We start from the raw sequence: 12919 nt of genomic DNA, 5'->3' as shown, positions 1-12919 counted from the left end.
CTTTCAATCTTGGGGGACATTTTATTCATAATACATGAATATATGTGAGGCTTTTAAAAATTATGTTTGATTTTATTCCTCTGTGCCTTGTATTATTAGCTTACTATATATTAAAGATCTTCTCATAGCATTAATATAGATCACCTGTTTCTTATCTTGATATTTATTTATTTCATTAGGATTAAATATAAAACTATTTCAGTGAGATATTGAAATTCTGAACTCTTATACATCTAACAATGTAACTAAAAGTAAATGGCATGAACCTCGGCAGAATTACAAAAAGAGACAGATCAATCCACAGTTACAGTGACAACTTAACCAAGTCTCTCAGAAACAAATATACATCAACAGGCCAAAAGAAAAGGATAATGTCACAGAAAATTTGAACCACACCATTAACGAGTTTGATTGAGTGGAAATATGAGGAACTTGGTATTCAACAGTTAGAGAATGCATGTTCTGCTGGGCGTGGTGGCTCACACCTGTAATCCCAGTACTTTGGGAGGCTAAGGCAGAGATTCACTCTTGTTGCCCAGGCAATGGTGTGATCTTGGCTCACTGCAACCTCCGCCTTCCGAGTTCAAGCGATTCTCCTGCCTCAGCCTCCCAAGTAGCTGGGATTACAGGCGCCCGCACCCATGCCCAGCTAATTTTTGTATTTTTAGTAGAGATGGGGTTTCACCACGTTGTCCAGGCTGGTCTTGAACTCCTGACCTCAGGTGATCCACCCGCCTGTGCTTCCCAAAGTGCTGGGATTACAGGTGTGAGCCACCACATCCGGCCTGATTTTCTTTTTATGAAGACAGGGTCCCACTATAGTGCCTAGGTTTGTCTCAGAATTCCTGGGCTCAAGTGATCCCTCCCACCTCAGCCTCCCAAAGTGCTGGGATTACAGATGTGAGCCGCCGCACCCGGTCCACTAATATTTAATCTCAGGATTGACTTCACACCATCACTGAGCAACATGAGGTGTCCTGGGGAAGGATGGACAGAGGCCCCCATCGGACTTGTTGGTTTGCTTTTAGCACATGAGTGCATTTTGCAGTTTCCATGTGCCAGGTCAAGTGGATTTCTAGATTACTCTCTCTTTTAATTTTATGTTAGTAAGTACTTAAGTTAGTTATTTCAAGTGAATAAGCCTCTGGCTGTCTCAGGACGTGACCCTCTCTCTTCCAGGGAAGCCGTGGCGGACGGAGCAGACGGAGGACCTGAAGCGAGTGCTCAGAACGGTGGACAGTGCGATCCCATTGGTCCTCGTCAGCGGCAACCACGACATTGGCAATGCCCCCACGGCCGAGACCGTCGAGGAGTTCTGCCAAACTTGGGGAGACGACTACTTCAGCTTCTGGGTCGGGGGCATCCTGTTCCTGGTCCTCAACTCCCAGTTCTACCAGAACCCCTCCCAGTGCCCCAGCCTGAAGCAGGCGCAGGACCAGTGGCTGGACGAGCAACTGAGCATCGCGAGGCAGCGGCACTGCCAGCATGCCATCGTCTTCCAGCACATCCCGCTGTTCCTGGAGAGCATTGAGGAGGACGACGACGACTACTTCAACCTCAGCAAGCCCACTCGGAAGAAGCTGGCAGACAAGCTCATCCACGCAGGTAGATGTCTCGGGCCACGGGTTTCAGGGAGGAAGGGCACGTCTAGAGAGGGCATTTCCAGATCCTTCTCCCGTCCCGCTGCAATGTGGCAAAAAGAGAGAGAGGACTAGGCCGGGAGTTCTGATCCCAGCTCTTGGACTTGCAGACTGCATGGCTGACTACCTAATCCTCCTGCGCCTCAGTTTCCTCGTCTGTAAAACAGGAATAGTAATAGTAGCCCTCTTGCAGGATGGGTTCGAGGAGTCCTCCCAGACATGGAGAACAGCCCATAGCCTGAGTACTCGGTGTGCCGTAGCTGCTCATAGTTGAAGATGGGGGTTCTGGAAGTGGCAGGAGGGGTTTATTGGGGGAAGGAGACCAGATGGTGCAGGTGGGTGTGAATGTGGCTTGCATGTGCCTTAGGAGAAGGCAAGATGCCAGGGACATCTGCTTTCACTTCTCTGGGAAGCAGGCACCTTGCTCAAGGGCAGACAATCTTTAAGAGCCAAGCTTCCCTCCAGTATTCATCAGCTGTGACCCAGGAAATCCTGGGATGTGACTTTGGTGGACAGTTCCTGGGGCCTGATCAGTTTTCCTCTGGCAAGGTGGATTAAGTTCTCTTCCAGAATCAGGAGAGAGTAATGGATTTAGTCCCATCTTTTGCCGCCAGTCATACATGTAACACACGTGTGCACACACAGAATGAAGACGCTCCGTTTCTGGAGGCCACATCTCAGTTTCTGACGGCGCTCTCAGGCACTAGCCCACCCACCTCCTTTATTTTTCTGGTAGCACCTGCCATGGGCCTTTCAAGAGAAATAGTCTGTTCTAGGTGGATTCCCTGGGTTACCAGTGACTTGGCAAATTCCAGTTTTGCCAATGGTTGTGTCTCTTCTCTTTGTCCTCATTCTTCCTTTCACCAGGGCTTACTTTCTTTTCTTTCTTTCTTTCTTTTTTTTTTTTGGAGACAAAGTCTTGTTCTGTTGCCCAGGCTGGAGTACAGTGGCAAAATCTCGGCTCACTGCAACCACTGCCTCCTGGATTCCAGCAATTCTCATGCCTCAGCCTCCCAAGTAGCTGAGATTACAGACACTGACCACCACACCCAGCTAATTTTTGTACTTTTAGTAGAAATGGGGTTTCACCATGTTGGCCAGGCTGGTTTCAAACTCCTGACCTCAAGTGATTTGCCTACGTTGGCTTCTCAAGGCCACAGGACCTGATCAGTTTTCCTCTGGTGAGGTGGATTAAGTTCTCCTCTAGAATCGGGAGAGAGTAACGGATTTAGTCCCACCTGGGATTACAATGCTGGGATTACAGGTGTGAGCCACCACGCCCAGCCGATACTTCCGTGTTTTCGAGACATTTTGCAAAAAGCTCATATAATTGGAGATGTTTTCCAGCTGTTCCATGGAGATAAAGTTAGAAAACTTCTATTAAGGCCTTTGAAATTTCATGCCATGCTTGAGTTGGTGCAGAAAACTGTCTTGATGACAAGGAAACAAAGCATCAAGATGGCATGAGCACCACCATGGAGACTATTCTGTAACGAAGAATAAAGCCAGAGAGAACATTTAATGCCACTGAAGTGATTCCTTTCATATCCAATAGTGGTTTTTTTTGAGACGGAGTCCCGCTCTTGTCACCCAGGCTGGAGTGCAGTGGCACAGTCTCGACTCACTGCAACCTCCGTCTCCTGGGTTAAAGCAATTTTTCTGTCTCAGCCTGCTGAGTACCTGGGATTACAGGCGGCTGTCACCATGTCCAGCTAATTTTTGTATTTTTAGTAGAGGCAGGTTGGCCAGGTTTAGTTTCACCATGTTGGCCAGGCTGGTCTTGAAACTCCTGACCTCAGGTGATCCACCCACCTCAGCCTTCCAAAGCGCTGGGATTACAGGTGTGAGCCACCGCAGCCAGCCAGATCTAATGTTAAATGAGTAAAACCCATGACTGCCCTGAGTTCTTTGTTCTTGTCAACCACATTCCTGAGTGGTATGTAGTTCTGTGGTTTTCCCATTGCAGGACAGAGCACCCCCAGATATCGAGAAGACCCACAGCTCTAAATTTATTTATTTTTTTATTTATTGAGAGAGTCTTGCTCTGTCACCCAGACTGGAGTGCAGTGGCGTGATCATGGCTCACTGCAGCCTCGACCTCCTAGGCTTAAGCAATCTTCCCACCTCTACCTTCTGAGAAACTGGGACTATAGGCACACGCCACCATGCCCAGCTAATTTTTTAAATTATGTGTAGAAACGGGGTCTCACTGTGTTGCACCTGGCCGGGCTTGAATTCCTGGCCTCAAATGATCCCCTTGCCTTGGCCCCTGAAAGAGTTATAAATTACAAGTGTGAGCTCTAACAGAGCACCCTTGGGAGAAGCCTGTTGACCACCCACCAAGGGCCCTACAGGGTGGCATCGTATCCATGATGCCCCAGCCCCCTGCCCACTCAGAACTGCAACCCCTCAAGCTCAGGAACCAGAGTTGTTGGCAAACCACGGACTGGTCTGTGTCTCCAGTTATCCTAGCTCCCAGAGACTGACAGCCACAACCAGAATGGCAGTTGATTAATTTAGGGCAAGACTGCAGCCCTGGCCTCTGCCGCAGCAGTGCTTTCTCTTCCCGTAGGCAGAGCTACATGGGAAGCCCAATTATAATCAGGAGGCTGCTTGGTAGGCGTGAGACAGAGCAGGGGGGTTAGTTTCCTTATTCCACTCTCAGTGACATCAGGCGCTGGAATCCAGTGGCTCCATCTCCAGAAGAGCTCGCTAGCTGAAGGCACTTGGTCATTTCATGTCCCTTCAATTGTCTCTGTAGCCTGCCCACTGTCTAATCTGGGTCCTAGCAGCAGCTCTGCACAGTGCTTCCTGCTCTGCTCTTGCCCGTTCTAGTTCATTCTGCACCTAACAGCAAGATGGGCGTGTAACTGACTGCCCAGTGTGAGGCTTCCCTTCACCCCCGGGTCTGGCCCAGTTCCTCACTGCAGTGTCCAGGGCCCTTCTCAGTCACATCTGCCTTCCCCTCTGGCCACTTCTGGTTCATTTCCCTAGGCCCACTCAACAATTTTTTGTTTTTTGAGACAGAGTCTCACTCTGTCACCCAGGCTGTAGTGTAGTGGCATGATCTCGGGTCACTACAACCTCCACCTCCCGAGTTCGAGTGATTATCCTGCCTCAGCCTCCCGAGTAACTGGGATTACAGGCACACAGCACCACGCCTGGCTCATTTTTGCATTTTTAGTAGAGATGGGGTTTCACCGTGTTGGCCAGGATGGTCTCGAACTCCTGACCTCAAGTGATCTGCCCGCCTCAGCCTCCCAAAGTGCTGGAATTACAGGTGTGAGCCACCATGCCTGGCCTCAACATTTTTTTTTTCTTGAGATGGGGTCTTACTGTGTCACTCAGGCTGGAGTGCAGTGTTGTGATCATAGCTCACTGCAGCTCTGGATTCCTGGGCTCAAGTGATCCTCCCACCTCAGCCCCCCAAGTAGCTGAGACTACAGTAGAGCACCATGATGCCTGGCTAACTTTTTTATTTTTTGCAGAGATGGAGGGCTCACTGTGTTGCCCAGGCTGGTATCAGAGTCCTGTCCTCACGTGACCCTCCCGCCTGGGTATCCCAAAGCGCTGGGATTATAGATGTGAGACACCACATCCCGCCTCCCACTCAACTTTGACACCTTCTGTATAAGGCTCTCCCCTCCTCCCTGCCCCAGGTTCTTCAGCTTCTCTTATCCCAGCACTTGTCAAATGGATTTGCAAGTGTTGACTTGTCTGAATCCCTGCTAAACTCTCAGCTCCCTGAGGGCAGGGACAGGGTTATATTCAGCTATGCAGTTGGGAGGCCTGGCTCAGATATTAGCTCATAATAAATGCTTTATCAGTATTTGTGGAATGAATGAATGAGTCAAAGTCTTTGGGCCAGGTGTGGTGGCTCATGCCTGTAATCCGAGCACTTTCGGAGGCGAAGGCAGGCGGATCACATGAAGTCAGGAGTTCAAGACCAGGCTGGCCAACATGGCGAAACCCTGTCTCTACTAAAAAATACAGTAGGCCGGGCGCGGTGGCTCAAGCCTGTAATCCCAGCACTTTGGGAGGCCGAAATGGGCGGATCACGAGGTCAGGAGATCGAGACCATCCTGGCTAACACGGTGAAACCCCGTCTCTACTAAAAAAATACAAAAAAACTAGCCGGGCGAGGTAGCGGGCGCCTGTAGTCCCAGCTACTCGGGAGGCTGAGGCAGGAGAATGGCATGAACCCGGGAGGCGGAGCTTGCAGTGAGCCGAGATCCCGCCACTGCACTCCAGCCTGGGCGACAGAGCAAGACTCCGTCTCAAAAAAAAAAAAAAAAAATACAATAATTAGCCAGGCCTGGTGGTACCCACCTGTAATCCCAGCTACTCGGGAGGCTGAGGCAGGAGAACCACTTGAACCTGGGAGGTGGAGATTGCAGTGAGCCAAGATTGCACCCCTGCACTCCAGCCTGGGCGACAGGAGCTTGTTCAGACCATCAAGTTCCCAACCCGTGGCCTCTGTGGCTTCGGTCTTAGGGAAGCCACTTGTGCCTCTCTCTGCTCCGGTCTTCAGGCTGGCTCTCCGAGGTCACTCATCAGTCTGTGTCTCTTTTCCCAAGCACCCCCTCCCACTGCTTCCTCCGGGCAACGCCTGCAGGTATATAAAGACACCTCTTCTTGGCCGCTGGCCTAAGGGTCTTCAGCTAAACCTGCTTCGCAGAGAAGGCCAGAGAGGTGAGAGCCCTTTCCGCAATTCCCTGTCAGTTTCCACGGCCTGCCAAACCAGGCCCTTTGCTGAATGACCTTCCAAACACAGAACGAATCTTAGGCAACATCAGAAAGAGATACGAGTCAGACGTGGACGCACTCTGCCGCAGGCAGACAGGCTTGCTGGGCTTGGAAGCTCAGGTAGGTGGGCGCTCTCGGGGGCTGTACGCATCCATGACTCAGTTATGCAGAAAGCGGCTCAGGTCACAACAACATAGTTGGAACTCATTTTGGAAAGCCACAAGTTCAAGTGATATTTTGTAAAATTCATTAACTGAAAAGCTGGGATAAAATTGGGGGTGACGATGGCAGCTGGTATTTAATATTGCCTTTGTTTTTTTCTCCCCCCATGGCAATATTATTCCCTACTACTGTTTCAGTCTCATTTATCTCCTTGTGCTGAAATGCCAGTACTCAAAAATATGTCAAAAGCTCATCAGAATATCCGGGTAGCTTTTAATTATGATAATTGTGTTGTTATACAATATCCTTTTAAAGAGCACGTCTCTCCCCAAACCACCGTGGAGGTAAAACCCAGCTTCCTTCCAGCAAGCTTAATGAATAATTCTGAATCATTGTGTGGGATGAATAAATGATTTAATAATGAGCATCAACAATCATCTCTCATTGTTGCATTAATTTTTAAAAATGGGATGAGGTAAACGAGGAGGAGGGATGTCACTGTGTGATAGACCACCAGGAGCGGAGGGGTGTGCTGTGTGAACCGAAGCCCGCCAGCCTCCAAGCTCAGGTTTCCCTAGAAACAGATGCATCCTATTGCTACTTTTGAAGCTCAGTAGAAAACTGTCTTTGTATGATACAAAAACACTGTCAATAGCCAGTACAAATAAACAGTTATCAGGGCAGGACAGATATACCGGTGTGAAGTGGCACCTGTTATTTTCTGCCTTCGTTTCCCCTGTGTGAGGATAATCAATTTCATCACATCCAAGGGATGTAAAAATTGGTTTTCCCCTTAATTTGCCTAATACCTAGTTGGAGTAGCAAAGACAGGTCGTAGCTAGTGAAATCTTGGTTGAACCGGGACATTGTCTCTGTCCCTTATGCCTCTTTCAGCAGAGGGTTAGTATGTGATCCATTTAATATGGATTCCAATTTAGCAACTCAACCTTAAAAAACAAAAGCTAGCTCTTTAACTGACCATGTTTCCCTTGATGTCTCGATACCTTTTCTTTTTTTCTACTCTCAGCAGAGAGATTAGAACTGTGTATTAGAGAGCCCAGAGCAAATTTGGCAATTATGAAAAATTCTAATAAGTTGATCTTCCCTGCAAAAGTTAATGAGTCATTTCACAGAATTAGAGTTTCATTTCTAGTATTTATGCTTTTTTAGAAAATGAGAGAGAGAGAAGATAAATCTTAGCCCATGGTTATGGTTTTAAGATTTCAAAGTTTTGGCCGGGCACAGTGGCTCACACCTATAATCCCAGCACTTTGGGAGGCCATTGTGGGTGGATCACTTGAAGTTAGGAATTCAAGAGCAGCCTGGGCAACATGGTGAAGCCCCATCTCTACTGAAATACAGAAATTAGCCGGGCATGGTGGCGGGCACCTGTAGTCCCAGCTACTTGGGAGGCTGAGGCAGAAGAATTGCTTGAACCCTGGAGGTGGAGGTTGCAGTGAGCCAAGATTACACCAATGCATGCCAGCGTGGGCAACAGAGCAAGACTCCGTCTCAAAAAAAAAAAAAAGTTCAAAGTTTTAAAGAACAAAAAGGTCAGGTTCCCAGGATTGACTTTATAGGAAGATAAAACATCAAATCCTGCTCTGACATCCTTTGAGCTGTATTGCAATCACTTGTTTAGATCCTGATTCCTCCAGGAAACAGAAGCCCAGCCTTATTCACCTCTGTAAGGCCAGCCCCTAGCTGAGAGTGTCATATAGTAGCTCCCCAATAAGTAAATAGTGGTTAACAGAATTGAATTAAGCGTGATTCAAGTCTACTTATCAGCAGGTAATATCCATATTATTGTGAGTTAGTTTTCATGAACTGACTTTTTTATGGTGGTGATGGGGGACAGAGTCTCGCTCTGTCACCCACGCTGGAGTGCAGTGGCGCCATCTCCACTCACTGCAACTTCCGCCTCCTAGGTTTCTCCTGCCTCAGCCTCCCAAGCAGCTGGTATTACAGGCGCACACCACCACGTCTGGCTAATTTTGGTATTTTTAGTAGAGACAGTTTCACTATATTCACCAGGCTGGTCTTGAACTCCTGACCTCAAGTGATCCGCTCACCTTGGCCTCCCAAAGTGCTAAGATTACAGGCATGAGCCACCACACCCAGCCCACAAGCTGACTTTTTTATGGGACATGCTTCGCCTAGTGGGGTCAATCGAACTTTTCTGTAAAGGGTCAGATAGGAAACATTTTGGGCTTTGTGGCTCTATGGTCTCTGTAGCAACTACTCAACTCTGCCTTCATAATAGGAGAGCAGCCACAGACAGTGCATAAACAATGGGGTATGGCGGTGTTCCAATAAAACTTTATTTACACAAACAGTGGTAGGCCTGCCAGTGATAATTTTCCAACTCTTGGTTTGGAGCAATGTTCCCATTACCGGGTGATGCTCTTGCTCTCCCCAGAACCTTGTCCACATTCTGTATGTGTCTAAGTCTAGGATGTATCTGACGACCCCATTGTGACAACTGCCTGACTCACGGAAGGGTCTGCCCAGAATAAGCCTCCTGAAGGTTCTCAGTGGAGGGCGTGCCTGGGTGAGGCACATGTGCCCCTGAAGACCAGGGTGTGATTTGGGGATGGAGTGTGGATAAGAGGGTCCATGGTGCATGTAAGATGTCTAATAATTGGGTGATCAGCTTCACATGTATTAGAAAAAACAGAACTAGCTTATCAATTTAAAGAAAATGATTGAATGATCACCTGAGCTCAGGAGTTTGAGACCAGCCTGGCCAACATGGAGAAACCCCATCTCTACTAAAAATACAAAAATTAACCAAGTGTGGTGGCACACACCTGTAGTCCTAGCTACTTGGGAGGCTAAGGCAGGACACTGGCTTGAACCCAGGAGGCGGAGGTTACAGTGAGCCGAGATCGTGCCACTGCACTCCAGCCTGGGTGACAGAGCAAGACTCTGACTCAAAAAGTAAAAAATAAAAGAAAAAATAAAGAAAATGATTGAGTAAATAATAGTATGAGTACCGTGCAGATAAGGCAAAACTTGGGGATTTGTACAGGGGGAATTAGTGTCTGGGCTGATGGGTGGGGGGTCCTGTAACCTGGCAGGTGAACGAACAGGATTTGGCTTCCTAAGTTGCTTAAGTCACTAAACATTTCTCTGCCTTAGTTTTCTCACTTATAAAATGAGTGTACTCACCCCAACCTTGTCGAGTTGGTGTATCCCTTAAGGGGAGTCGTATATAAAATCAAAAAGACAAGTCAGGCCACGCGCAGCGGCTCACACCTGTAATCCCAGCACTTTGGCAGGCCGAGGTGGGTGGATCACCTGAGGTCAGGAGTTCGAGACCAGCCTGGCCAACATGGTGAAACCCCCATCTCTACTAAAAATACAAAAAATTAGCCAGGTATGGTGGTGAGCACCTGTAATCCCAGCTACTTGGGAGGCTGAGGCACGAGAATCGCTTGAACCCGGGAGGCGGAGGTTGCGGTGAGCCTAGATCACGCCACTGCACTCCAGCCTGGGTGACTGAGTGACACTCCATCTCAAAAAAAAAATAGCAAGTCACTTAGCACCATGTCTGGCTCATAGTGAGCAATCAGTAAGGGCGTGTTTGTTGTTCTGTGTGATCCCGAACCGTTTGGGGAACCCACAGCAGGCGACTGTGCTTTATCCATTAGCTAGACCGACATGCTTCTCACCCCTGGGGTGCTGGCGTCCTTCTTGCAGGGGTTGGTGAGGATCTCCAGGACAGGCGGGCCTGGTCTGGGGACATGCCTGCTGCCTGCTGATATAGCTGTGTAGATTTGAAAGGGAAATAGAGATCAACTCTGTTCAAAATTCAAGCTATAGGAAGTAAAGCTAGACAAAATTCTCTTGGCTTCTGGGATGTGCGGGAAGATAGACGGTTACAGCCAGTCTGAGATTTTTCAGGGTAGGTGAGGAATGCATGCTACTTTAAATTTTAACAAAAGGGGGTACTGGTTTAAAAGGATGGTAATCATTGAAGTAGATGAAACATTCTTACAGAATTTAGTGGTAAAATTTGATCCTTTGTTTATTTTTCAAAGCACACACCTGTTTCAAGAGAAAAAACTTTTAGACAAATTAAAGTTCACAGTTGAGTTGAGCAAAGAATGATTCGTAAATCCAGGCAGACCCTGAACCAGAATAGAGGCCCAGAAAGACTCCAGCACAGCCAAATAGTGAGAGAGTTGTGGACAGAAAAAGGAAAGTGACCTACGGAAAGCAGAAGTGAGGTACAAAAACAGCCAGATTGGTTACAACTCAGCATTTGACTTATCTGAACACAGTTTGAACAGTTGACTGCCTGTGATTGGCCAAAACCGGAGATTGGCAAGAGTATGTTCTATTCTGTTTACACATCGAGTTCACTATGTATACAGAGAAACCTTTGGTTGAAATTAAAATGTGTAAAGAAGGCTGGGCACGGTGGCTCACACCTGTAATCCCAGCACTTTGGGAGACCGAAGCAGGAGGATCGCTTGAGCCTAAGAGTTCGAGACCAGCCCAGGCAACATAGTGAGACTCCATCTTTACTAAAAAGAATTTTTTTTTTTAACTAACCAGGCATAATGGTATGCACCTGTGGTCTCAGCTACTCAGAAGGCTGAGGTGGGAGGATTGGTTGAGCCCCAGAAGCCAAGGCTGCAGTAAGCTATGTTGCACCACTGTACTCCATCCTGGGCAACAGAGCAAGACCTTGTTTCAAAAAAATAAGTAAATAAAAATAAAATATGTAAGGAGGCAGCTTGAGCCTCAACTTAATTTAACATACCTCACCAATTAAGTGTTAGTAAACACACCTTTGAATGTTTAGTTTCATAGTCAGATTTTTTTTCCAAATATAACAGACCTGTCCATAGGGCAGTGACAATCATGTTACAGTGCCCTCCCATTTAAAATGAATTTTTTAGGCTGATCATGGTGGCTCACGCCTATAATACCAGCCCTTTGGGAGGGCGAGGTGGGCGGATCACCTGAGGTCAGGAGTTCAAGACCAGTCTGGCCAACATGCTGAAACCTCGTCTCTACTAAAAATATAAAAATTGGCGGGGTGTGGTGGCACGCACCTGTAATCACAGCTACTCCAGAGGCTGAAGCAGGAGAGTCACTTGAATCTGGGAGGCGGAGGTTGCAGTGAGCAGGGATCGTGCCATTGCACTCTAGCCTGGGCAGCAAGAGTGAAACTCCGTCTCAAAAAAAAAAAGGTTTTTTAAAAACGATCTCACACTCATGCCCCCGCCCTACCCGTCCCCCAACTTTTTTTAAAGCATCTATAGAATCCAGAGTTTGTGAGGCCTTATCAGTTTGAGGAAGTTTTCCCTTTTTGGTTTATTTCCTAAGATTTAGTCTTCAATTCATTTTCCCACGTTTAGCCTATTTTTTAGGTTCTGATCAGTTCACCGTAAAACATCACATGCTAGTCATTTAATGTCTGATTCTCATTCACTATAAACCTAGATAAAAGACCAACTGCCAAAGCTACATCTGGTGTGAAGTGATGGATTAGATTTCTCACTTTGGAGGTATCCTTAACAGTTGGGCTAATTAAAGTTGAAATCAAGTCCCGATGGTAAATATTTATAAATTGAGAATCTGGCATGTGTAAATGTATGCTGCTGATTCCTGAAGTTAAATCAACATTTTTCCATTCAGCAAATAGCATGGGTCCCATGCTAGGCACTGAGGACAGAGGGATGAACAAAACAAACAAGTTTCTTCTCTGAGGCTGTGGATTGCTCTTCAACTAAAAATGTTTGGATTTTTCTGTTCTTTTGTTTTTTGTGAGAGGGTCTCACTCTGTCACCCAGGCTGGAGTGCAGTGGCGCAATCTCGGCTCACTGCAACCTCCACCTCCCGGGTTCAAGTGATTCTCCTACCTCAGCCTCCCAAGCAGCTGGAACTACAGGCACCCACCACCACACTTGGCTAGTTTTTGTATTTTTAGAAGCTATAGGGTTTCACCATGTTGGCCAGGCTGGTCTCTTAACTCCTGACCTCAGGTGACCCGCCCACCTGAGCCCTTCTAAAGTGCTGGGATTACAGGCATGAGGCAACACAGCCGGCCAACTAAAAATGATTTAGTTTTTTAATTCCATCACAACATTGCAAAAAGGAGCCCCCAGTGCATGGGAAACAGCAGTGTCTGTTGAAGTTTGTGAAGTCAAAATATTGTATCTTCTTTTTTGAGGTCATGTTTCAAAAATAGCAATTAGTGTCATTTTGAAATCAGCAGTGAGATTCTTTGTAAAATTCCAATATCCCCAGCTCAGTGAAAAACGCTCATTCTGTCTACTAGTTCAAGTTACTTTTTTATTTACTGCACTTGCATTGACATTTTCCGTAACTATTTCCCACAGTGTAAGTACAAATCT

The 12919-nt window shown here is 47.2% G+C and overlaps 1 protein-coding gene across 2 annotated transcripts in view; it reads left to right on the top strand.

The window, feature by feature from the left end:
- CPPED1 (calcineurin like phosphoesterase domain containing 1) overlaps positions 1-12919 on the top strand; it is a 137008-nt gene that overhangs the window by 95279 nt on the left and 28810 nt on the right. For both annotated transcript variants that reach the window (XM_007986085.3, XM_007986078.3), the window contains exon 3: positions 1180-1605. In XM_007986085.3, coding sequence (XP_007984276.2) covers positions 1180-1605 — 426 coding nt within the window. The remainder of the gene's footprint in view (positions 1-1179; positions 1606-12919) is intronic.

This window comes from Chlorocebus sabaeus, chromosome 5 (genome assembly GCF_047675955.1).
Source record: "Chlorocebus sabaeus isolate Y175 chromosome 5, mChlSab1.0.hap1, whole genome shotgun sequence".
NCBI lineage: Eukaryota > Metazoa > Chordata > Mammalia > Primates > Cercopithecidae > Chlorocebus > Chlorocebus sabaeus.
The sequence above is the reverse complement of the archived record's forward strand: the minus strand, read 5'-3'. Positions and strand labels throughout refer to the sequence as shown.